Source organism: Oreochromis niloticus, linkage group LG2, assembly GCF_001858045.2.
Source record: "Oreochromis niloticus isolate F11D_XX linkage group LG2, O_niloticus_UMD_NMBU, whole genome shotgun sequence".
Classification (NCBI taxonomy): Eukaryota; Metazoa; Chordata; class Actinopteri; order Cichliformes; family Cichlidae; genus Oreochromis; species Oreochromis niloticus.
Genome location: NC_031966.2, coordinates 22,708,813 through 22,731,078, shown reverse-complemented (window position 1 = coordinate 22,731,078; position 22,266 = coordinate 22,708,813). Strand labels below are relative to the sequence as shown.

The 22,266-nt window shown below is 41.8% G+C and overlaps 3 protein-coding genes across 5 annotated transcripts; 2 read left to right on the top strand and 1 right to left on the bottom strand.

Annotated features, from left to right (window-relative positions):
* Positions 1 to 777: 777 nt before the first annotated feature.
* Positions 778 to 14,385, top strand: LOC100691085 (calcium-binding protein 2). 3 transcript variants are annotated; one of them, XM_005467628.3, is made up of 7 exons: positions 786 to 2,176; positions 2,743 to 3,009; positions 12,152 to 12,182; positions 12,289 to 12,423; positions 12,518 to 12,627; positions 13,734 to 13,881; positions 13,968 to 14,369. In XM_005467628.3, the coding sequence occupies exons 1-7, from the start codon at positions 2,096 to 2,098 to the stop codon at positions 13,991 to 13,993; spliced, it is 798 nt and encodes a 265-aa protein (XP_005467685.1). In that variant the 5' UTR covers positions 786 to 2,095; the 3' UTR covers positions 13,994 to 14,369. The 3 variants fall into 3 exon arrangements, with proteins under 3 accessions (XP_025767573.1, XP_005467685.1, XP_025767576.1); XM_025911788.1 differs by having other exon boundaries at positions 778 to 2,176; positions 13,734 to 14,385; XM_025911791.1 differs by lacking the exons at positions 786 to 2,176; positions 2,743 to 3,009 and adding an exon at positions 9,724 to 10,981 and having other exon boundaries at positions 13,968 to 14,378.
* A 1,347-nt stretch (positions 14,386 to 15,732) lies between these two features.
* On the bottom strand, positions 15,733 to 17,612 carry crybb1l1 (crystallin, beta B1, like 1). Its single transcript, XM_003444574.2, has 6 exons — positions 17,502 to 17,612; positions 17,212 to 17,309; positions 16,987 to 17,105; positions 16,774 to 16,906; positions 16,530 to 16,672; positions 15,733 to 16,439 (listed from the first exon to the last, which is right to left on the bottom strand). Exons 2-6 carry the CDS (start codon positions 17,302 to 17,304, stop codon positions 16,268 to 16,270), a joined length of 660 nt encoding a protein of 219 aa, XP_003444622.1. The 5' UTR covers positions 17,305 to 17,309; positions 17,502 to 17,612; the 3' UTR covers positions 15,733 to 16,267.
* Positions 17,613 to 18,509: 897 nt separating this feature from the next.
* Positions 18,510 to 20,953, top strand: cryba1l1 (crystallin, beta A1, like 1). The gene is made up of 6 exons (XM_003444575.3): positions 18,510 to 18,663; positions 19,057 to 19,139; positions 19,239 to 19,357; positions 19,669 to 19,810; positions 19,906 to 20,048; positions 20,253 to 20,953. The coding sequence occupies exons 2-6, from the start codon at positions 19,065 to 19,067 to the stop codon at positions 20,398 to 20,400; spliced, it is 627 nt and encodes a 208-aa protein (XP_003444623.1). The 5' UTR covers positions 18,510 to 18,663; positions 19,057 to 19,064; the 3' UTR covers positions 20,401 to 20,953.
* Positions 20,954 to 22,266: the final 1,313 nt, after the last annotated feature.

The following is a 22,266-nucleotide window of genomic DNA, read 5'->3' as shown; positions in this document are numbered from 1 at the left end:
GTTGAGCAATTCGGTAATCTGTGACTACCATTACGACCAAATAAGTAATGAGAATTAGTCTGACCTGAATAAAACGTACCTGTTCTGCCTGTTTAATCTCTGTGTGTCATCTGCATGCATTACCCACAGACTGCGGGACTGACCTGTCAGGGCGACGTACAGCCTTCAGTCGAACCCTTCTCTTCTCTAACTGTTCTGATCTGTAATTAGATATTATTACAGGCTGATCGACACGCAGTAACACAAGCCTTCACTTCTACATTACTGCTCAGCTGGCCCTCCCACTGCCATTCATCACATCTTTGAGTTTCTTTAAGGTCAGATAAGCCTGAGATGAAAGAAATTGAAAAAAGACACACACACACACACACATGTTTTTTCCCTAACCCCTAATTTCTCTTTCCATCTCATCCATTCATTCTTCATCTTTCCTCGATCAGATGACGGATCTGTTCCCAAAATATGAGCCGCTATTTTTAACCCTCAGTCGTGTAACTTGGCTTTTCTGTAATGGATCTCTTTTCTGCCTCCACTCAGGAATTTGTCTCTCCATCTTATCAATAATCAATGAGGAGAGGGGCTAAAGAAAGACAGCCTAAAGACAGAGTTAAGATGATTAATGGAAACCTCATTAGGAACTGGAGAGAAATGAAGCTATACATTATCAGCACGTCTGGAGAACGCACACTATCGGAGGTTAACTGGAGATGCGAGGGGGAGAGCGGCGATGGAGGGAGCTTTCAGGGGAGGCAGTTAGGAGCAAAATAAGGGGGGGAAAGTGAGATGCATCATCAGCTCAAAGCTGCTAGTGAAATGGACGGGGTTGATTGATGGGTTTTATTTATAGAAAGCTGATGCTTTTAGTGGAATTAGTTGCTTTAGAACACCAAAAGGCTATGGAGTTGTTTCTGGCGAGCTGAAAAGCACAACATTACATGCTTATGAGAACATTCGTGTCTAAAAATAGGGATCAGTGGTGACATGTTCACCTGTGCATGCATGTGTGTGGGCTCAGCCATGCTTGGTGGATGAGATTATGCGTGCAGGTTTCCCTGAGGTGATGTGTTATTGCTCACCGAAAGCCTTTCATCATCGCATGGCTGCTGAGGTTGTTTTGTTTTTTTTGTTTTTTTTTGCAGCTCTTCATCTCTTTCTGTCTCTCACTGTTTCTAAATGAATAGCTGACCTGGGCGCTGCAGAAAAACATCCAATTTGTTTTACAACAAAGGCTACGAATGTGACAAGGGGATTGAGGGCAGATTGGGAGAAAGAGACGAGGAGAAGGAGAAGCACAGGGAGCGATGAGGATTATTGTCAGGGGGAAATGATGGTGATAAGAAAGAGACAAAGATGGGGGGAAGAAGGATTCTGGGAAAAAGATTGAGATAAGATGGGAAAAGATGAGTGTAAACGACCAGGAAAACACGAGAGAATAATGAGATTACAGGGAAGGAAAGGCAGGTTTTTATAAAGCCTGTGTTTGAGGTAGAGAACCTGGCAGAGAGGAGGGAAGTTTACCTGTGATGAAGGGGAAAAGGTGGAAAAAGGGGAGGAAGAGAAGGAGAGAGAGAGGTCAACGCGCTACAGGTAGAAAACGCTAGGGAGCTAAAGTTCGGGAGGTATAGAGTGTCACCTAAATTATCAGGAGATAGCAAGTGGGGGCAGAGGTGCTGGAACTCAATCCCGGAGCCAAGACAGCAGCTGATGATAAAAACCTCCTCACCTGAGAGAGATGGACAGAAGCTTGATGAAACTCTGAGGAAAACAACTGGAGGAAATACTTGGAAGGAAAGGAGGAAGCAGGAGAACATTTGAGCCGTAGCATTTTAACTCCTTTTGTGTTTCCCGGGACAAAGAGACAGCTGCAATCACTGCGTGAATGGGACTGAATTTTTAACACATTTTTCAGAGTTTAAGAAAAGAAATCGGTCCAAGCTGACTTTTTTTGCGGTGGGAGGGGGAGTTTTATTACACTTAAGACATAAAGAGCTGGAGCAGAGGAGAGGAGAGCAGGGGAGAGGGAAGCGAGAGGGTGAGGGAGGGGGAGGGCGAGCGACGAAGAGAGAGAGTGTGTGTGTTAGCCCGTGACACCGAGATGTTCATGATCATTCGAGAGCCGGCAGCCGGGGGAGGCGCTGGAGCGATGAGCGTGCCACAGGAGAGGAGCGCGAAACAGGTGAGCGGGTGCAGATAAATATATATAATTGTCTGTGTGTGTGTGTGTGTGTGTGTGTGTGTGTGTGTTCTTACATGCTGTGTGCTATATCACATTTTATATTGTGCATGCTGAAGTTCATATCTGTTTAGTTTTGCATGATTTTGCTTCACTGAGAGAATGATAAGATTCATTGATACAAAAGATGAGTTGTAGATTTCTTGTGGAAAACACTTATCGAAGTTTTAAAACAAACTGGATTAGTGTCAATGGCTCTTTATGGGTTGAAGGATTTCTTTGTATTAGGTTTTAAATAATCTTTTTAAAAAGAGTTTATAATGCATGCATTTGATAACATTTTGACTTCTTCAAGTTGTGTGTTGTTCTTATTTTGGCATCTTCCTTACAAAGTACGTTCATGTCACATCTTCCTAGAGCAAATATTATAAACTAAATATCTCACGTTTTAGACAGTGAGAGCTGTGGCGCTGTATTTCATCTATAGTATCAGTAGTATCTGTCATGCTTTATATTGATATAAGTTTGAGTGCACTGTTCTACTCTCCTCCACCCCTCGCTTCCCTCAGGTGCAGGCTGCCATCAAGAAGAAGGTGGAGAAGCAAAAGAAGCGAACCAACGACCAGGGCGGGGGTGCCGGAGACGCTCAAGCTGCCGCTCGCAATCAAAAATCCAAATTACCCCCGATGACGGCAGCAGAGGCGGGTGAGGACAGCGAAGCGCTGGAGGAACAGCTGGAGGAGTTGATGGAGGGACCGCGGAGGAGAGAGAAGGAGAAAGAGAAGGAGGAGGAGCCCGTCGACCTGCTGCCCATAGTGGACTCGGTGTTTGGACAGGTAGGAGTGTGTGTGTGTGAAGTTCATCTATTTGATACTCTCCAGTGGACGTGTATGTGTGCGTTCTTGTGGGTATGTCTGACACTTTTGTTACCGTGTGTGTGTGTGTGTGTGTGTGTGTGTGTGTTTGAGAGTGTGTGTGAGTGAATAAATGTGTGTGCATGTGCATCAAGTTCTCTGGCTGATTGAATGTCTGGCTTCACAGAAACCCTAAGCCTAAGCCTTCACTTCAAATTTAAAGGGTGGCTGTGGTCCAGCTTTTGTAAAGTAGCAGTCTCTCTCGCAGCCCTGCTCTCTTTGATCTGGCAGGTCAGAAAGACACAAAGCTAAATTCACAATGGAAAGGTGAACATTAACCATTTTGCCTTGTAGTTTAACCCTCGTGGAAAAATTCAGAGCTACAAAGTGCAAGAGTAGAAGGATGATAGCGTGAGTTTGAGAGGATTTAAGCTCCTCTACTTTGGGAAACATTACCAAAGTGTAATCCGTAATAGATACCAGTAAAGTCAGCCAGAGATCTGATGGACACCCTATCGCTGCAGCCATTCTATCAGCTCCATATCGCATCACATCCCATCAATCACATGCAAAGAGGTGACACATGACACGGCACGGTAGGCCACACCATTACAGCGCGGTAACCCGAGGGCCAGACGCGTGGGCTCACGGTGTGAGACAGCGGTTTGTGTGTGAAAATAAAATCAGAAGGGATTACACAGAAATTAAATCCCTACCCGCTTCCTGCTGCTTCAAGCAGTGAGTCATTCAGTATTTTCTTTTTTTCTTGACTTGAAGAAACAGTCATATCCACCTGATCGCGTCAGCAAACTCTGAGGAGGGTGACGATGAGTGGGGCTGAGGTTAGAAACAGGAAAGCAATGTAAAAATAAAAAAAATGTGATGTCAGTGGTGATGCAAGTGATCCAAATTAAGAGAGAGCAGCGAGTGAGTGGGAGAAAGCAGCCAGCAAAGTCGGAGAGAAGAGAAGCTTGAGTACTCGAGTGCAACGATATATAATATAGCCTCAGATCACACTTGCTTACATAAAATAACCTGAAATTTTAACAGCAGTGTTGAAGGAGCAACTTTACGAGCGGTGAGTGAGTGCTAGAAGGTGCACCCTCGGGCCCTTGGTCACATGAACGTGACCTTAGTCAGAAACTGAATTTCTAAATTAATCTGAGCAGATGTTTTATGTGAACAAACCCCAAGTAAGAGTAGTTTCCCCCTCAGTAACCGGATAACAACTATCCATCTACAAGAAGATATGTTCAACATGAATTTGATAACAATACATGGAAGCAGCTGCTTATAAAAACATGCCTAAAATATGCAGATGGTTGCAGAAAGTTACTCTGCATGCACTGCAGCACAAATTGAATGTTAACTGATGTTTAACCTGCCGGCGTTCTAGTATGAAGTTCATGTGATATAATCCAGCCCATGTGAGAACAAAGCAGGTGACAGTCCAATGATTTCATGTGAGCGAGTGGGCACCATGTGCACACGGTGCAGGATCCTCACTTTAAACCACACATTTCCTGCACTGTGAATGTTTCTGAAGCATGAATTGTATATAAAAGATGGTTACACCACAGTAATAGTTAGTGAAGTTACATTTTTGAAACTTTGACTTCATCATTATCATCTTGTTAGCTTTTTTTAAAGCTAGCTGCCACATGGGAAGGGTGAATCACAAGCGAAGGGACACGGCTTTCTGTGGCAACAAGCACACACCGCTTTATTGACATTGATGTTTTGGCTCTAATAAGAAGCATCATGTGCTTGAACTTTCCAACTGAGATGATAAACTCATCAGAAAGTTTTCACTGAGGTCACAGATCAAGCGAGCTGCAGGTTTTATCCTCTAAACTTACAATGCTGTTAACTTCATTTTGGAACCAAAGGAGTCGCCCCCTGCTGGCCATTAGAAATGAGGCAGGCTTAATAGACTTCTGCATTAGCCTATGTTTTTAGACTTGCGTCCTAAGTGAATCTCTACAAGTATACTTCCTTCCTTCATTCCTTCCTTTTTTCACCCCTTCCTTCCTTCTATCCGTTCTTCCTTCCCTCCTTCCTTCACTTTCTGTCTGTTCTGTCTCTTCTAGTGTTTCCCGGTGTCTCGACAGCTCTCGTTACTGGAAACCTGCTGATGTACACCTGACACCAGATCACACTCACATCACAGATCAAGAGTATGTTGAGTCCAAAACAAAAGACAGAGTCACGTTACCTGAGTATGGCACATCTCTATCACACACACATCACACACGCACACATGCACAGTGTGTCGTTAAGTTAAAAGTGTGTGTGCATTCAAATTAACCACAGACTGCAAGCATGACTGTTGCTGAGCGCTGATGTCCCGAGAAGAGCAACTGAAGAGTATTCAGAACCCAATGTGTGTGTGTGTGTGTGTGTGTGTGTGTGTGTGTGTGTGTGTGTGTGTGTGTGCGCCCACTTCTCAAGAGCATCTCATTTACGTGATTAATTAAAACCATCAGTAAGAGAGAACCAACCTGGTAGTTAATCAGATTTAATGGTGTCTTCAGTTGCAATTACTGGTGTTACGTTTTGTTTCAACGAGCAACCAACAGAGTGAATCATGCTGGAGCTCAAAGAAACTAGTGATTGATCTGCTAATATTATGTGCTGCAAAGCTGATACTCATATTTATCTATTAAATGTATGTTTGTAAGTATGAAGGTTGAATTGCATATACTCTACTCAAGGTTTGTACTAATTTGTACTAACACTAATAGTTTGTACAAGGTTGGTACTTTCTGAAATATGTTTTCCATCTCAGGCAGCTAAAAATATAAAACTTATAAATGACAATTATTTATTAATTGAGTCATTCATTGCAAATTAATTCTCATTTTTAAGTAATTATGTATTAAACAGAAAGTCTTACACTGAAAGCTTTGCAAGCAAAATCACAGCACATCTGCACTATAAAGTGATGCTTGGGGTCCAGTTAGAGGAGTTACAGAAGTGCTTTAAAGTTAGTGAACCCTTTAAAAGTTTGAATATTTCTGCATATTTAGTAAATTAATCTCAACAGATCTTTGTACAACTGAATGAAGTAAATGAAGAACATGATATGTGTGCATCAGACTTCTGATCCCGACTGTCCACATGTCCTCACAGATCTGTAAAACTGGATCTTTCAATTAATAAATAATGACGTCTAATATTTTTTGTCACATTTGATTATTTTGGCTTATTAAGGAGCCAAATCACAACAACAGCCACCTAAAGGTGCCTTATATTGTAAAGGAAAAGACCCTGTAATAGATGAAAAAAAAACAACAACAATCAGACGACCTCCTTTAACAAAACTCTTGGCGAAAGTGGGAAGGAAAAACTCCCTTTTTCTTTTTTCTTGTAGGACCAATAAAATCTTGGTTTTTTTTAAAAAAAAAGTTATATTATATAAGAACCACTGCACAAAAACATGTTCATAACCCACAACTGTGTTAAACAGTTTTCATGTGACCACAACTTTGATGAAAAGCTCTACATCCCAAACATCTCCTGTAGTGACTCACTCATGTAAGTCTGTTTCTATCAAATCACATGAAAGCTCTTTGAGAGAAGTGATCTATCTTCATGCCACAAAAGCCTTCTTAAGCTGCAAACTCGTTAATTCCGGTGTTGGCCATCCGTGTTTATCAATCACAATAAGAGTCTTATTGCAGAAAAAAGGAAAACTAGAAATCTAGATTTTCATTTCTAATGTATGACTGCTCAATCTGCCTAAAGTATCTGCTAAAAATAAATAAATAAATAAAAAGTTGGTACTCTCCCAGACATCCACTGCTGCAGCTGGCAGGTGATACTGATGTTAGACCGGTCCTAAGGTGGCCTCTAGTGGTTACTGGAGCTTATTGCAATAGACAACGCAAGCATGCAGAGTTGACATTAGTTTTAGCTAATGAGTTTAAGAACTCTCTGCACACACTGATTGTGCTCTAGTGCTCAATGTTCATGTTTTCTCGTAGCTGACTGAGAGAAATGTTCATCAACTGTACGCTTGTAGATGTATCCACTGGTGTTTCTATTATTTTCTCCACCCCACACTGCATGTATCAATAAGGGCGTTAAACATAACTAATAATAAACTGCTAACTGGGTGTATGATTTAGTACGGAAAAGTACAAGAGAGACAGATTTGGAGAATGAACAGCAAGAGCCAAAACTGGATGAGTACAATCTACCTCCAGCAGTGTTTCACACACACACACACACACACACACACACACACACACACACCCTATGAACCTCTTTTTCGTGATCCTTAGTCTTCACCCTAAAATCTAAAATTAAAAGAGTCCCCACAATGTGACTAAACAGAAAGACGAGTGACACACACAGAAGCACACACACACAAGCTGTGCCGTCCGTATGGATGCACTGTAGTAAGCAGCATGCCAAATCTGCTTTTGGAGAGATTTGCCGGCAGATGCTTTGTAAAAGCTCAGATGACCACTTAGCATTGCTCTCATAACCTCAACTTGAGATTTTAACTTTATGCCATTATAACTGACAGCTCGGCCAAAGTAGTCCAGGGATGTAAGAGCTGAAGTTCAAACCATCTCAGACGTTGTGCTTTTCAGTTCGACGTGAGCTGACGCACATGGACGCCACCAGGGTCTCACTGTGAGTTGCATAAGCTGTAATTTTCTGAAGCATTACAGCTCACTTGTTGTATTTTTCCACTGGTTTCTAATTTAATCACCACATAATTGAAAAACACATCTAATACTTGTTGGAAAATGCTTCACAAATCACAGCTAAGTCAACTTCTTATATTTTTCAAAAACACAAACACTCGATTTTTCTTTTGTTACTTTACCCAATGTACCCATTGTTGTGATCTTTGGGGCCCATGAACTGAGCATCACAAAGACCCTTAATAGCTTGAACATGTTTTACACATATATGAAAAAGCAGTGAAAATGTACATTTTATGGATTAGCCCTCATGCTACATGTACAAACTTCCACCGATAGCAGCAGATCACATTCTAAAACATCGTGTATATATAAAATAATAATAAATAATAATGAATGTCATAAATAAAGCTTATTTTATCATTGTAAATAAAATGCAGAGGACATGCAGAGGGCTGGTGAGATAGAGGAGGATGCTAGGGAAAGAGTGAGATGATCCACTGTGGTGATGCCTAAAGGGAGAAGCCAAAAGAAGAACATCATATTCAATCTGACTAATAGAAGCACCTCTTGCATTTATTGCTTGTGTTGAATGCCATATGTTTGACATACATTGTTTCATCTGGTGACTGTGGAGGTCATTTAAGTACAGTGAACTCTGCCATATTCAAGAAATGACGAGTGGGTATTTGAGTTTGGCTATTCTCCTCTGACCTCTTACATCAACAAGGCAATTTGCCCCAGAGCACTGAACTCACTGGATATTTTGTCTTTCTTGGATCATTCTCTGTAAACTCTAGAAATGGTTGTGTGGGAAAATCCCAGTACATCAGCACCAACAACCATACCACATTCCAAGTCACTAAGATCACCTTTCTTCCTCATTCCAATGCTCAGTTTGAATTTCAGCAGGTCGCCTCGACCATGTCTACATGCCTAAACCTATTGAGTTGATGCCATGTGATTGGCTGATTAGATATTTGTGTTAATGAGAAGCTGAAACGGTGTGCCTAATAAAGAGGCCAGTGAGCGTACACTCTCCAGTTTGTCCCAGCCTGACGTTGATATTAGGTAACAGCTATAGCGCTCCTACTGACATCAAGAGGTCAACCTGATGTGACAAACATCATCATATTTACATTCAGTTTACATAATGTGTTCTTTAATACCACATAGTGCACACATGCAGTGATAAATAATCCACAAAAAGTCCAAGCCTTACGACATCTAAAGTAATAAAACCCTCCAGTGTTCTTCACCTCTGATATTCATCTTTAGCCCAGTTTTATATCTTGTGTTTTTAATATTTATGGTTTCAAACAGTGCGTGCTATATTTCCAGGCCAAGTTCAAATAATTTAAATTCTTGTTTATCCACATGAGAAAGGTATGTCTGTTTCTTCCTTTGAATGTCTTTAATGTATCCTCTTCCCCTTTTTTTCTTTCTATCACCCTGTCCTCTTTAATCTGAAAGGGCACGGATTAATCCCGCTCCGTTCGTGTCCTCTTAATTCTCCCTCTAAAACTCTTCACACTGTAGATGAAGTCATTTGAATGCTCGTGCAACATGTTGACATGAGACAGAGAGAGAGAGAAAGGGGGGAGGGAAGACCGAGTGACAGAAGAGGAATGAGGGGGGGATTAAAAGCACCGCGTGAAGAGGCGAAAGTGATGCTGTTTCTGTGGAGTGACACATAAGCGAGCTGCGTTCTGTGCGCTCCACTTTGGCTCGGTCATCTAGTTTGTTTTTGTTTTGGGAAGATCATTTGGTAACGTGTTCAGTTTGGTTTGGGTCAGTGGAGATGACCATGAATGGATGAGGGCCGTTCCTCTTTTTCCATCTCTGTTTTATCCACTATGACAACTATTAACCAGAATGGGAAACTCAGAGGGATTTTTTAGCTTGTGAGCTTGAACTTGACTTTAGAAGTCCACAGAAGAAGACCGCAGGGAAATAAGAACATAGAAAAGTGAGAGGGGAGATTTGGTAATGGGGAACAAACCATCTCTGAAAGATAAAATGAAGAAGGTAAGTGTACTTTATCTCCTCTTTGTTAGATTCGAACTCACTGCAGCTTAATCCTCTTGCTTGCACTCGCTGACTGAAGCTTTTACTGTTTTGCCTCCGTGACAACCGCAGCTTTCTTTGGATGTTGTCTCACTGTATAATTTTAATGATTGCATGTAAATAAAGAAAACAGGAAAAATATATTGTTGAAACTCTAACGCTTTCCTTTTTTTTCCACCAGTGAAACTGTTTCCTTTTATGGTAATTACAGGAAAGCTCAGTATACAGACTGCATCACTTAAAGTGCTATTTAAGGACACACTGTTTGTGTGCAGAAAATCGAAACATGCAAAAACTATGTAATTAAAGACATCAAAATAATAGATTAAAGTAAGACTAGATTAAAATTTAAAATCATATAAATTAATTTTACAAAAATGTATATTCTTTGTATTTGGATCTGTATTTATTTGTCCTTTTTATTTACTGTCCACACTTGTTTTAAAAAATAAGCTTTCGTTCATTTATTCCTTATATTTTAATTATTCCCAATTTATAATTACAATTAATTTATTATACTTTTTTCAAGATTTCTTATGCATTTTAAAGGATGAATAAATGCATAACTTATATCTATTAATATCCATATGATGAGCTTATCAATGCTTGCATTTATTTTAATAATGATTTTAGATGCATGATTGCCATGCACTGCTTCCTACTATTGGAGCCGTGTTACTTACTGACATGTAGTTAAGCTGTTAGTCTTTACACTGGAGAATTAGCAAACTCACATCAGCTGGTGTCAGCAGCGTGAGGCTGCAGCAGCAGGATTGAGACTTACAGACTATGTTAAAGTCAAACTGGTTTCTCGCAGTGAGGACTGAGTGTGATAATGGCCTCCTGCAATAATGAGCAGCTGTATCTATACTACAGTTCTGGCTTATTGCCTTTCCAACGTTTGCATGACTGTAGAAAAGCAGGGGTCTTATTTTACCCCTGAAAAGATATTGACATTCTTGGTGTGTGAAGAAATCAAACAATCGGTGTGACGGACAGTGAGTTTGGTGGTTTAACACCCTGGTCTGCTTCCAAAGCGGGTGATACACTGGCCTTTCCATCGTAAGGTGAGGGCAATGAGCCAGCAGCTGGAGGCAGATGAGGATTTGGATGTAGAGGATAAACCGTTCAAGGAGTCCCTCGGTGTACTGGTGAAGAACTGCAACATGCTGCACAACATCGTGGGCCCGGCCTGCATCTTCCTTAAACAGGGCTTTGCTCAGACGCTCGTATGTAACAGGAAGTCACAGAAGTGTGCACACTGTGTCCTGCCACAGCCAAAGTGCAACTTTTTCCACTCGTGTCGATTCATTTTCATCCCCACATTGTGGCTGACCCTCCTGCACTTTACCAGCTGTGTCATCCCCCCCCTGCATTAGTGGCTTGGGTCAGACAATTAAAATCCCCAGGCAACAGACAAGCTTAAAGGGGTCAATCACTGAGAGATCATTGGAAAATCATTGACTGGCCTTGTGGAGCTTATTCGTGCCCTTGGTAAAGAAAGGATGCAGGCCTTTGTGTGAACTGTGAAACAATCACACTGATGTGTCCCAAACAGGGACAACTGGAATAGAAAACTTCACATTAAAGTGGAAGTGCAACACTTCTGGGAAAGCTTGGGGATTCTTGCTGGAAGGAATGCTAGCCGCTTGTCTCTACTTTTATTGTCAGGATTTCTTTTACTGCATGAAAATGAGAATTTGATCAAAACAAATACAATCAAATAATAATTCGGGTTACGCACACAAGCCTGAGTAATGCATACATTTAGTGTACGGACACATACATCCGGACAGTGGACATCTTCCTAAAACTAAACCTCTGACATCTCCTAGTCTCTAGATGTTTGCAGCTTGGAATCCTCCAACAAGTAATCTGGGTACTCACTGTAATCTATAGTGCAGAAATCCCTGCATACAATAATCTGATATACAGTTTAATCCATGTAGATGCCCTGGAGCTTTCTATCTAATGCAGCTTAGGGATCATTTTCAGCGTTTCATTGATGTATAACACCCTGGAGTTAAAACAACATAAATACCATTGTGATGCATAGTTCTCAAAAAATGAATCATTGTCCAAAAACATTGGCCAGACATCAAGACGCTGATTATACATAACAAAAAATATTCAACATTTCTTCTCATTATTCATCTTTTCTGTTTTGTTTCTCTGGTGTTTCTGTTTTTCATCTCTGCTCTGTCTAGCATCACGTGTTAAATGACACAAGCTGTATGTCTGTGTGCTTAGATGGTGTTCCTTAAAGCCTGCGTTTATTTTTTTGTCTTTTTGCCAAACAAACGTAGTGAATATTTTTAGTATGAATGTTTGCAAGGTGAGGGGAAGTCTATAACTGTGTGAAACAAGAAGCTAATATGTGAAAACTTTCCCCACGGCAGGACAGAGAGCTGCGGCCAGAGGAGCTCGAAGGTGAGGTGACTTATCCACTTTTTTTTAGCTGTACATACATTTGATATGATACCCACCTTACCAGTAATAACACGTGTTTTGCATGTGTGTGTGTGTGTCTTACCAGAGCTCCGTGAGGCATTTGTGGAGTTTGATAAGAACAAAGATGGCTACATCAGTCACAAAGACCTGGGCGAGTGTATGAGGACTATGGGATACATGCCTACAGAGATGGAGCTCATTGAACTGAGCCAGCAGATCTGTGAGTGCAGCAACAGCCTAAAATACATGAGACAACAGAACGGAGTGGAAGTAGATGGCAACTCTGTGTGTGTGTGTGTCTGTGTGTGTTTCAGGTGGAGGTAAAGTGGACTTTGAGGACTTTGTAGAGCTGATGGGACCCAAGATGCTGGCAGAGACAGCAGACATGATCGGAGTCAAAGAATTGCGAGATGCATTCAAAGAGGTCAAGAGACACATGCTGTCATTTAAACCATAAAGACCTATATATAAATTTAATTGTAGTGACTTTATTAACAGCGGCATTAGATTGTAGCACGTGACTTTGCTGCTATGAAAATATCAGTTGTGGGGGAGGCCTGTAAATCAGAATCCATTGGGAACGATAAACAAATAAGACTAATCATAACTCTTCAAATGTAAAAGAAGAAATAGAAGCGCGCAGGGAGTTTCTGGAATGAAACTTGGATAAAAATAATAATTTATTACTGTGCAGCTTGTTTATGGAACAAGTCAAGGTCATTTCTCCTTTGCAAACCTTTATTATGGGTTCAAAAAAGAGGCTGATCTTTGTAACCATAAGTGGGGGGTAGGCTTTTTTCACAGCAGATATTGTGACATTTCATAGCAGAAAAATCAGAGGTATGCATAGTTTAATGATGGCTGGATTCACTCAGGTTAGACCGTTTCGGGATCCTGGTATTGTGCATGCTCAATCAGTGGAATAGCAAACAGAGCCACTTCATTTTTTTACCTTTGAATAGTATACTGTATGTTAATGTGCATCAATTTACCAGATACATTAGATGTCAGCATGTCAGTTCATAGCAAAAATATTAAACAGGGCAGGTCACATAAAACATAAAACAATAAACAAAAACATACAGATACACAACACAAATTAATGACGCCTCCATTTTTCCTGCTATAGCAGGCCAAACAGGTGCGAAAGACTAAAATATATTTACATATAAAGAAACAAGAGCTATGAAGGTTAGGTTTCAACAAATTAATCCAAAAAGAAAAACAGTAAGTGCAAAACAAACGTCTAAGAGGAAAGAAACGGTCACTGTTTTTAGTTGTCATTTGACCTTTCAGAGCAGTTTTCTCATCATGTTAGTGGCTGACAAACCTACAACAATGCATGAGGAATATTTCTGTTAAAAATGAAAATTTCCCAGATTGTGAAACTTTAATATTTTCTGTTATTAAAGTCACAAATGCATGAGCGAAACACAATAAAGAAATCAAGTAAATAAGTACGTAAATAATTAAAGAATATTCATAATTGTGCTTAATCTCAGAGGACTGTTTCTTTCTGTCTGTATCCAGTTTGACTCTAATGGTGACGGCCAGATCAGTTTAACGGAGCTGCGTGAGGCCATGAAGAAGCTGATGGGAGAACAAGTGACTAACCGAGAGATCAACGAGATCCTCAAAGACGCTGACCTGAACGGAGATGGCCTGGTGGACTTTGAAGGTGTGGGAGGGCCTTCGTGGGATCAGTTGACTGATCGTGTTTATCATCCTCTGTTTCCCTCTCACTTCTTCTCTTGTCTCTTTCAGAGTTTGTGCGAATGATGTCCCGCTGACCAGTCCACGTGTCAGACAGACATTATGCAACTGCTGGCTAAGCATCACACTACTCTGCAGTGGACATCCTTCATTTGCTCTTAAGAGCATGCATCTCAAATTATATTTTTGTATTAAAAAGTAATGAAAAGAAAAAAATGTTGTAGCTAACAAAGACTGCACATGTACGAATTTAAAGGTGTGATATGTACAGTAGATAAACATGTAAAACATATCAGCAGCTTCACATTTACGATTTTCAGTTTTTTAGATGTATTTTTATATGAGTGTTTGTTCTTCGAGTGTAAAAGCTTGTTTGTAAAATCATAGACATGTTTTTAATTAATAAAACATATATAAAATGGACAAATTGTTCAATTATTATCACCTGATACATAATTAAAGACCCAGACTAGTTTGATGGACAATGAAGTTCTAGAAGGACCAGCTGCTACACATAAGGAGGATGACATGGATATAATATATTTTTACACTGATCAACTTTTCTATATTTGTATTCATTAGTAATCTACATAACCAATCTTTAAGGAAATTAAGGTATTAAACAAAGATACACTGAGCTCTAAAATCTGTGAAGCATTTGGATTGTGGCTGATGGCAGCTATTACATGTTGTTTATGCCAAATTCTGATCATTCAAATGTCTCAGCAGACTCATCACACAGCTGACAGGAGTGGCACCTGGTGTGCTCTTCTGTTGCTGTGGGCTGATTGCCCAGATATGCTCTTCTGCATATCTTGGTTAAGTGAGTTACTGTTGCCTTTCCTGCTAACCTGAAGCACTCTGCTCAGCCTCCTCTGACCTCTGGCATGAACAAGAGATTTTTTCCCAGTGAACTGCTGCTCTCTGGATCTTTCCTGTTTTTTGAAGCATTTTCTGTAAACCCTAGAGACGGTTGTGTGGGAAAATCCCAGCAGATCAGCGGTTTCTGAAACAGTCAGATCAGCCCGTCTGGCACCAACAACCAACAACCGTGCCACATTCAAAGTCACTTAAATCAGCTATCATCCTCATTGTGATGCTCAGTCTAAACTTCAGCACATCGTCCTGACCGTGTCTACGGGCATAAATACATTAAGTTGCTGCCATGTGATTGGCTGGTTAGATAAACTAAGCATTTTCAATAAAAACTAAACCAAAACAAGAAAATCCACTCTAGAAACACTCTTAAAAACAAAAACTCAAAATGAAATAAAATTAATAACTAAGTAGAAAATACAAAACTAGAAAATAAAAAACTGTGATAACTATTAGGATGTTTTGGTTTGGGGTTTTTGCCATATATAAAAGCAGTTTAAAGGAAATGAGTGTGTGTTTCATGTTCAATTCAAAACGGAAATTTCGATGGGACCTCTTGTTATGCAGAGCCTGTGCACAATGCAGCGGTCACATGATCAGAATCACATGTCTGACACTTCTCTGCTGCCTGACTGACTCTTTTTCTATGCAACACAAAGCATTGTGCCACTGGGAGGTTTTTAAAGCTGAGTATGCAAATGTTTAACAAACCCAAACCAGAAACAATATGAGTGTTTATTCTCTGAATTTTTAACAACCATATGTTGACACTGAAAACTGTGATTGCACAGAAAAAACACTGGCTTACATTATTAAAATAAAGAAAAATATATATTTTTAGTGTCCGGCTGTCCACATTTTTATCAATTTTTTAAATAATGTGTTATTGATTTACATTAATTTGAGTGATTTCTATGTAATAAGTAACAACAACAACATCTTTGAAATCAAGATTTTCCTTTTTATTGAAAACTTGGCCAGGATTCTGTACAGCAGAGAGGGTGTGCAATGCACAGGGGCAGGAAGACGAGGGAGCAGGGGGCTCTAAGGACTCAGTTTCCCATGGTGCATCATACCCTGAGCTGAGAATCGTGTGTGTAAAACAGTAAGAGACACTCTGTTCCCTCTACTGTGTCTCAGAGGTCTGTGGAGGGGAATGAAGCGAGGGACTAAAAATAAAAATAAAAGAAGAAAAGGGAGGAAAGCAAAGCTCAGCCCATAGGGGAGAAAGAGAAAAGTAGAAACAGAGAGGAATGGAGGGTGGTCTGATGGTTTTGTGGTCCAGCTGGCCCTTCCACTGAGGTGTTTTCTCCAGTCAGGGGCAGACATAGATCCTCACCCTTCCCCTCACTGCATTAGATCAAAGACCTTTTTAAGGCACTAAGGTAAAGGCCTCAGACGTCTCTCCCCCTTTCCCGCTTCCTCCGCCCCTCTCCCTCACCTCCGCTCTTTCTCTTTCTCTCCTTCCCTGAGCCTCACTTGCTGGCCATGGTGTAGCAGCCCTGTTGGTGCCACTGCATGTCACGGATACGCCTCACAGACTGGAACTGAGGATGGCGGGCGCCATATTCATTGAAGTGCCTGTATTCGCCCTTCTCCAGCAGGTACTGGCTGCCACGGTATCCAGGGAACTGGTATCCCACAAAGCTGGGGAAAAAATATGAAACATGTCAATTTATTTGTTTTTTTATGGCTTTTAAATTTGGTGTTTAAGCTCCAGTGATGCTTGACACTCACGTTCCACAGCTGACAATGATGCTGCCCACTCTGTCGGTGAAGCCATAGGAGAACAGGCTGGGGACATCATCGTCCATGATCTCCATCTTGCGGCCCTTGAACTCTCCAACCTCATACAGGCAGATCTTGTGCTTCTCGGGGTCCTGGCACACGGGAAAATAGAGGGAGACAGAGCTTTTATTTAGAGGGGAGTCTAAAGAGGAGAAAAAATTAACGTTTTAAAGAAATAGAAGAAGATTTTTACCATTCTGACGGGCCTGAAGGACAGCAGGTAGTCGTTCTTCTGGCAGTTGCTCCAGGAGTCCCAGCGGGGATACTCTCCCTTCTCCAGGATGTACATCTCACCGCAGAAGTTCATCTGCTCGAAGCCCACGAAGCTGCGAACGAGGAAGCGTCATGAAGCATCCAATCTCAGTCTTAGATGCACAAACACAAGTGTATTTCATTTGACACTTACGGTCCACATTCAACACGCAGGGAGCGCACGCGGTCCATGCCCATCTCACACACATTCATGCACTCATTGCTGATTTCGATCATGCGACCCTGGAAGTTCTCCTGGTCGAACACGTACATCTGGAGGAAAGAAATAAGTTAGAACAACATCAGTAAGGGTCTGTGATGTGAATTTTTTCAGCGTAGCCACCATTATCTGTATCGGAAACAGGAGAGAACCACCCACCTTGTAGGACATCATTCCCATCTCAGACTTCTTGCTCTGGGCAGCCTTTCCGTCAGTCTGGGAGGAAGTCTTGGATTTATCTCCAGTGGACATGATTACTGAGTGGAAAGAGAGAGAGGGGAAATAGGGAGAGAGTGTTTATTCGTGTGACAAGTGCAGCCTTTCGTACTGCCACGAGATTGTTGAGGAACTCAAAAGGATGAATTAAAGGTAAAGGAAAGCTTAAACCTAATCTATGCCCTTTCCGCTTGCCGCTGGACCTCCTGCTGGCGTGTGAGCGTGTACCTTACCTGTGTGTGCGATGCCTGTGCCGAGCCTTACTCAGAGTGTGTGTGGCTCGGAGTGTGCCCCTCGCTTTTATACGCTGGCGCACATAGGAGAGGGATTATGGGAAGAGAAACAAACTCGCTGAGGTCAGAGACAAGAGACAAAAGAAACCCCACATCATCAGAGAGGGATGGACCAAGGGTGATGGGGATGGGCAGAGGCAGAGGAGGACAGACACCAGTTGGAGCACAGACTGGCCAATTAAAAAGTAGTCAGGTTTAGTTTTCATACAGTTTAGTCTTCTGTCTCCCCTTGAATGCGTGAATTAAAATAAAACCAAGTTCCCCAGACTGTAGGAACAGAATGTATGAAGAGTAAAAATGTGTAAGCTGTTTTATAACCCTGACTGAAAACTATAAAACAGAGCAGCCCTTTAAATAAAGTGTCAGATGTGTATTTATGTTTTTTAAAGGTTCATTACTGTCTGACGTATACGACCTTTTCATGTCCCACAGACAGCAACTGGCAACATAACAACAGGCTGCACAATCTAACCTGACTTTGAATGAATAGGTGTTTAAACTGGGATGTAACTGGAAGGTACCAGTTACAGTGTAACTGTTACACTGTGTTTTACTTGTGTGTCTGAATGGTAATTTAGGTCAAACTTCCTGATCATTACGGTTAAGCAGTTCCAATTAGATGCCACTAATTAAACAAGAGAAAACTTAAACCTTTTCTACTTCCATTTCTGTACCCTCGTTCACACCGACCCAGTTAAAACTTTATGCGTGGCTCTCTGCCGCGCCGTTAATCCCCACATTTTCCGGCCCGATCCCGACCCTTTGTGCGCGGGGCACGCGCTGGACTGCTGACCGGGGTCCGAACATACTGGAGAGCCTTTTGTTTCCGAGCCTCGGCAGCACTTTAGGATCTGCTGAGCTAGACGCTGGAGGGGGACAACAGCGTCCAGAGGCCACACAGCAGCTCCGGGGGTGCGCGCATGGTTACTGTGTCAAAACGGAGAGCTTGCATGGTCCGAGGCGTACGCGCGAACGCGCAGAAGTAGGCGCGCTCCCCGACCGTCGATATAAAACTGAAGCGCCAGGTTCTCTGAAAGCTCTACGCGAGGCAGGCGGTAGGCGCGTACCACTCCCGAGCTCTTCCAATAAAGTGCCAATATAGGTAAGGCTGCATCTCTGCTTTCAGCTCAGCTCAGGGTCCGACTGACAGGTGGTGCTTTCACACAGAAACTGAAATCCAAAAGCACTTTGTGACACCTGTGAAACACTTCTGTTGCTGTCAGTCAGATTGTAAAAAAAAATAATCTTTGCTTTAAAAGTGTGAATTAGCTGTTCATGGCCAGATCACCCTTCAAATGTCGTAGCTGTGCAGGATAAACGATTCAGAAGGTGGAGTTTGAGGTGGAGTTACTGCGAGCGCGTCTGAGGAGTTAAATAGTTTAGAGAATCACCGATTGAATAAGTCTATCTTTAAATGATTATTTTTAATTATTACTATCTCTGACACTGTTTCACCAAAACCTTCCTGTTCTTTACTTTACATCCACACATCCAGGAGTAAAGATGTACAGAACTACAAGGTCCCCAATGATCCAGCCGCTGGTTACCTCAGGAATGGGCATGGCTCCTTTCTTCAAGGTAAACAAATGCTCGTGAGGAGGTGGATATGAAATGTTTTATTATAGTCTTTGTAGCAGCAGTATCTAAACTCCTCCCCACTTTGATCTGTCTCCACAGGTGACTGTGTTTGAGCAGGAGCACTTCCAGGGCAAGTGCCTGGAGTTCACCTCCGAGTGCTGCAACATCCAGGAGTGCGGACTGGACAACATCCGCTCCATCAGGGTGGAGAGCGGAGCGTAAGTCTCAAAACCTTTGTTACTAATAACAAATAGATGAAAACAAAACACAAAGTTAAAGAAATATATATAGGCTTAATCCTCTTTTGATCACGTCTATTCCAAACACTAAAAAGAATACAAAGATGTGTATTTCTTTTAAACTGTAGCTCACCTGCAGTTGAAAAACAAGTTGTTTCTTTACTGTAAATCTCACTTTGGAGACAAAAAGAAGAGCAGAGATTTTATCAGTGGTACAAAAACCTACATTACAGACCAAATCTTAAAGGGAGCATCATGTAAACCAGCCTCTCTGTGTCTCTTCTGTGAAGCTGGGTGGGTTTCGAGCACCATGACTTCCAGGGCCAGCAGTTCATCCTGGAGAGAGGAGAGTACCCCCACTGGGACGCTTACAGCGGCTCCATCTCCTACCACGTGGAGCGCCTCATGTCTCTGCGCCCCATCTACTGCGCCGTGAGTACACCCCGACTCTCTCAGGGCCTAACCACATCTTCCTTTTGAACCCTGAAATCTCAAACCTAACTCTTGGATTTCTCTGTCCTGTTCAGTCCCACCAGAGCAGTCGCATGCTCATTTTTGAGAAGGAGAACTTCTTGGGCCGCAGCGTGGAGATCTGTGACGACTACCCCTCTCTGCAGGCCATGGGCTGGATGATGCCTGAAGTCGGCTCCATGCACGTGCAGTGTGGCGCGTAAGTTTCACCCTAAAAACAAACATGAGGATGGTACACCTAACCAAATATTCCTCTCAGTCCCTATTTTGTGACCATTAAACATCATCTGCCTATAAAACTGTACAATTAAAATCCATCATCAGCACATATTATTCCCATTACTAAATCCTAATTCTGACAGCAGCTACTAAAAACTGACTCTGCTCTCCATCTGTCCCACAGCTTTGTCTGCTACCAGTACCCTGGCTACAGAGGCCAGCAGTACATCATGGAGTGTGAGAGACACAGTGGAGACTACCAGCACTGGAGGAACTGGGGCTCTCACTGTCAGACCCCCCAGATCCAGTCCATCAGGCGCATCCAGCACTGAGAGGAGGACGGGCTGAGACTGAGGCCACGGCCCACGGACAGCAGCTCCCCTCAACTCCCGCCTCCTTTTACCCATACCCCCCTCCTCTCTATCTTCCTCTCTTCAATTCTTTCCTTCATCTTGACTTGAGCCGCGACAGCTGCCCCAACCCGACATCACCACTACTACTGATTTACAGCCAGAGTGTGATAAGAGACAATATCGCACTGTTAAAAGCACAGGGAAACACACGCTCCACACGCATACACACACGCCGACATAACTGACACGCACACCGTGTCTTTTTACTTTGGTTTAGAGGGCGCTACACACCCGCACACAAGCACACACCTGCGCTGTACTCCCGCCTGAGCTCGGCGATGAGCGTAGGAGTTCAAACCGAGGGGAGACGAAGCTCCAACATGGTGCCATGTCCAGGAAAACCTCCCAGGCTGCAGTCCACCTCACTGAGTGCAGCAGACTGTGATATGGTGCAGCTCAGATGTGTTTTGTTGCAGTTGTGTGTAGGAGGTTGGTCCACAGGTTGATAACTAATAAAGTCATTTTCACTTCATGTATTCTTTTTTTTTCATTATTTCAAAGTCTGTATGTAATTTAATTTGAGCCAAAAGAAAAAAAAATGTGAATAAAGTGGGCTGCCCACTTCCTTCCCTTCCTTCTCTTCTAGTATGAAACACATCACCTGCAGGGCTGAAGTTTCTCTCAGCAGTAATCATGTTCAAATATAACATATACCTTGATAGGACACAAAAACATGCAACAGGAGTTCTCCTAGAAGTTTTTTATGACCCTGTGCTGCATTTATAAGTCTTTCTGCCAGACTAATTAAAGAGACACACAGCAGAGGCAAGTGGGGGAGAATGATGAATACTGAGGGTTTTTTAATCTGTGGAAGCTCTCAGTGACTGAGAGATGAACACACTACATCTTAAGAAAATATATAAACTAAATGAAAACAAAAAGATTATGTTCTCCAATTTTTTTTTAAAAAAGTTGGTAAACTATGTAAAATATAACTAAAAACAGAATGCTATTATTTGAAAATCACATAAACCTATATTTTATTCACAATAGATGATGGAAAACATACATTTTAACAACAGCCTGTAAACATCTGGGAACTGAGGAGAGCAGTTGCTGGACTTTTGGGAGTGAAATGTTGTTCTTGTCTGAAAGAGGATTCTAGCAGCTCGACAGTCCTTCGTCTTCTTTATCGTATGCCAAATGTGTTCAGATGGTGAAAGGTCTGGACTGCAGGCAGGACAGTTCAGCTCCCAGACTCTTCTACTGTGAAGCCACGCTGTTTTAATATATGCAGTATGTGATTTAGCATTGATTTGCTCAAACATGCAATTCTTTTTTTTTGGAAAAGATGTTCAGATGGGAGTATATGTTACTTTAAAATTTTTATATACCCTCCACCACTGATGGTGCCTTTCCAGATGTGCAAAGCTGCCAATTCCATAGGCACTGATGACGCAGGCTCTTAAACTGAGTGCTGATAACAAGCTGTATGTTCCTTTTCCTCTTTTGGATGAGGCATGTTTTTCAAGAATTTTTTTTTTTTTTTTTTCAAATAGAGTTTTGAGTTGTCTGACCAGAGAACAGCTTTCATTATAAGAGCTTTAACCTAGGAAACACTTTGACTTTATGTCTGTCAAACTGTGTTTTTTATGAATTCGCAATTTGTGGCATTTTTTAATGGATTTAAGTAAAGAAGTATCCAAAGAAAAACCTTGAATGACCTTCAGAAAGACTGAAGAACTATTGCTCTGGCTGATCGGAAGCTAAAAAACTTGGTGTTTTGAGGCTTTTGTTGTTGTTTGTTGTTTCAGATCCACTTGCGCAGTAATAAGGTTACAAGCA

What these genes read in the sequence shown, in the direction of transcription:
- LOC100691085 (XM_025911788.1), top strand. Translation starts at nt 2,096, where the DNA reads ATGTTCATGATCATTCGAGAGCCGGCAGCCGGGGGAGGCGCTGGAGCG. An exon ending in TGGACTCGGTGTTTGGACAG is followed by an intron (nt 3,010 to 12,151) that starts GTAGGAGTGTGT and finishes TCCCCACGGCAG; the next exon opens with GACAGAGAGCTGCGGCCAGA. An exon ending in GCGGCCAGAGGAGCTCGAAG is followed by an intron (nt 12,183 to 12,288) that starts GTGAGGTGACTT and finishes GTGTCTTACCAG; the next exon opens with AGCTCCGTGAGGCATTTGTG.
- crybb1l1 (XM_003444574.2), bottom strand. Translation starts at nt 17,304, where the DNA reads ATGTCCACTGGAGATAAATCCAAGACTTCCTCCCAGACTGACGGAAAG. An exon ending in TGGGAATGATGTCCTACAAG is followed by an intron (nt 17,106 to 17,211) that starts GTGGGTGGTTCT and finishes TCTTTCCTCCAG; the next exon opens with ATGTACGTGTTCGACCAGGA. An exon ending in CTGCGTGTTGAATGTGGACC is followed by an intron (nt 16,907 to 16,986) that starts GTAAGTGTCAAA and finishes CCTCGTTCGCAG; the next exon opens with CTTCGTGGGCTTCGAGCAGA.
- cryba1l1 (XM_003444575.3), top strand. Translation starts at nt 19,065, where the DNA reads ATGTACAGAACTACAAGGTCCCCAATGATCCAGCCGCTGGTTACCTCA. An exon ending in GCATGGCTCCTTTCTTCAAG is followed by an intron (nt 19,140 to 19,238) that starts GTAAACAAATGC and finishes CTGTCTCCACAG; the next exon opens with GTGACTGTGTTTGAGCAGGA. An exon ending in ATGCACGTGCAGTGTGGCGC is followed by an intron (nt 20,049 to 20,252) that starts GTAAGTTTCACC and finishes TCTGTCCCACAG; the next exon opens with CTTTGTCTGCTACCAGTACC.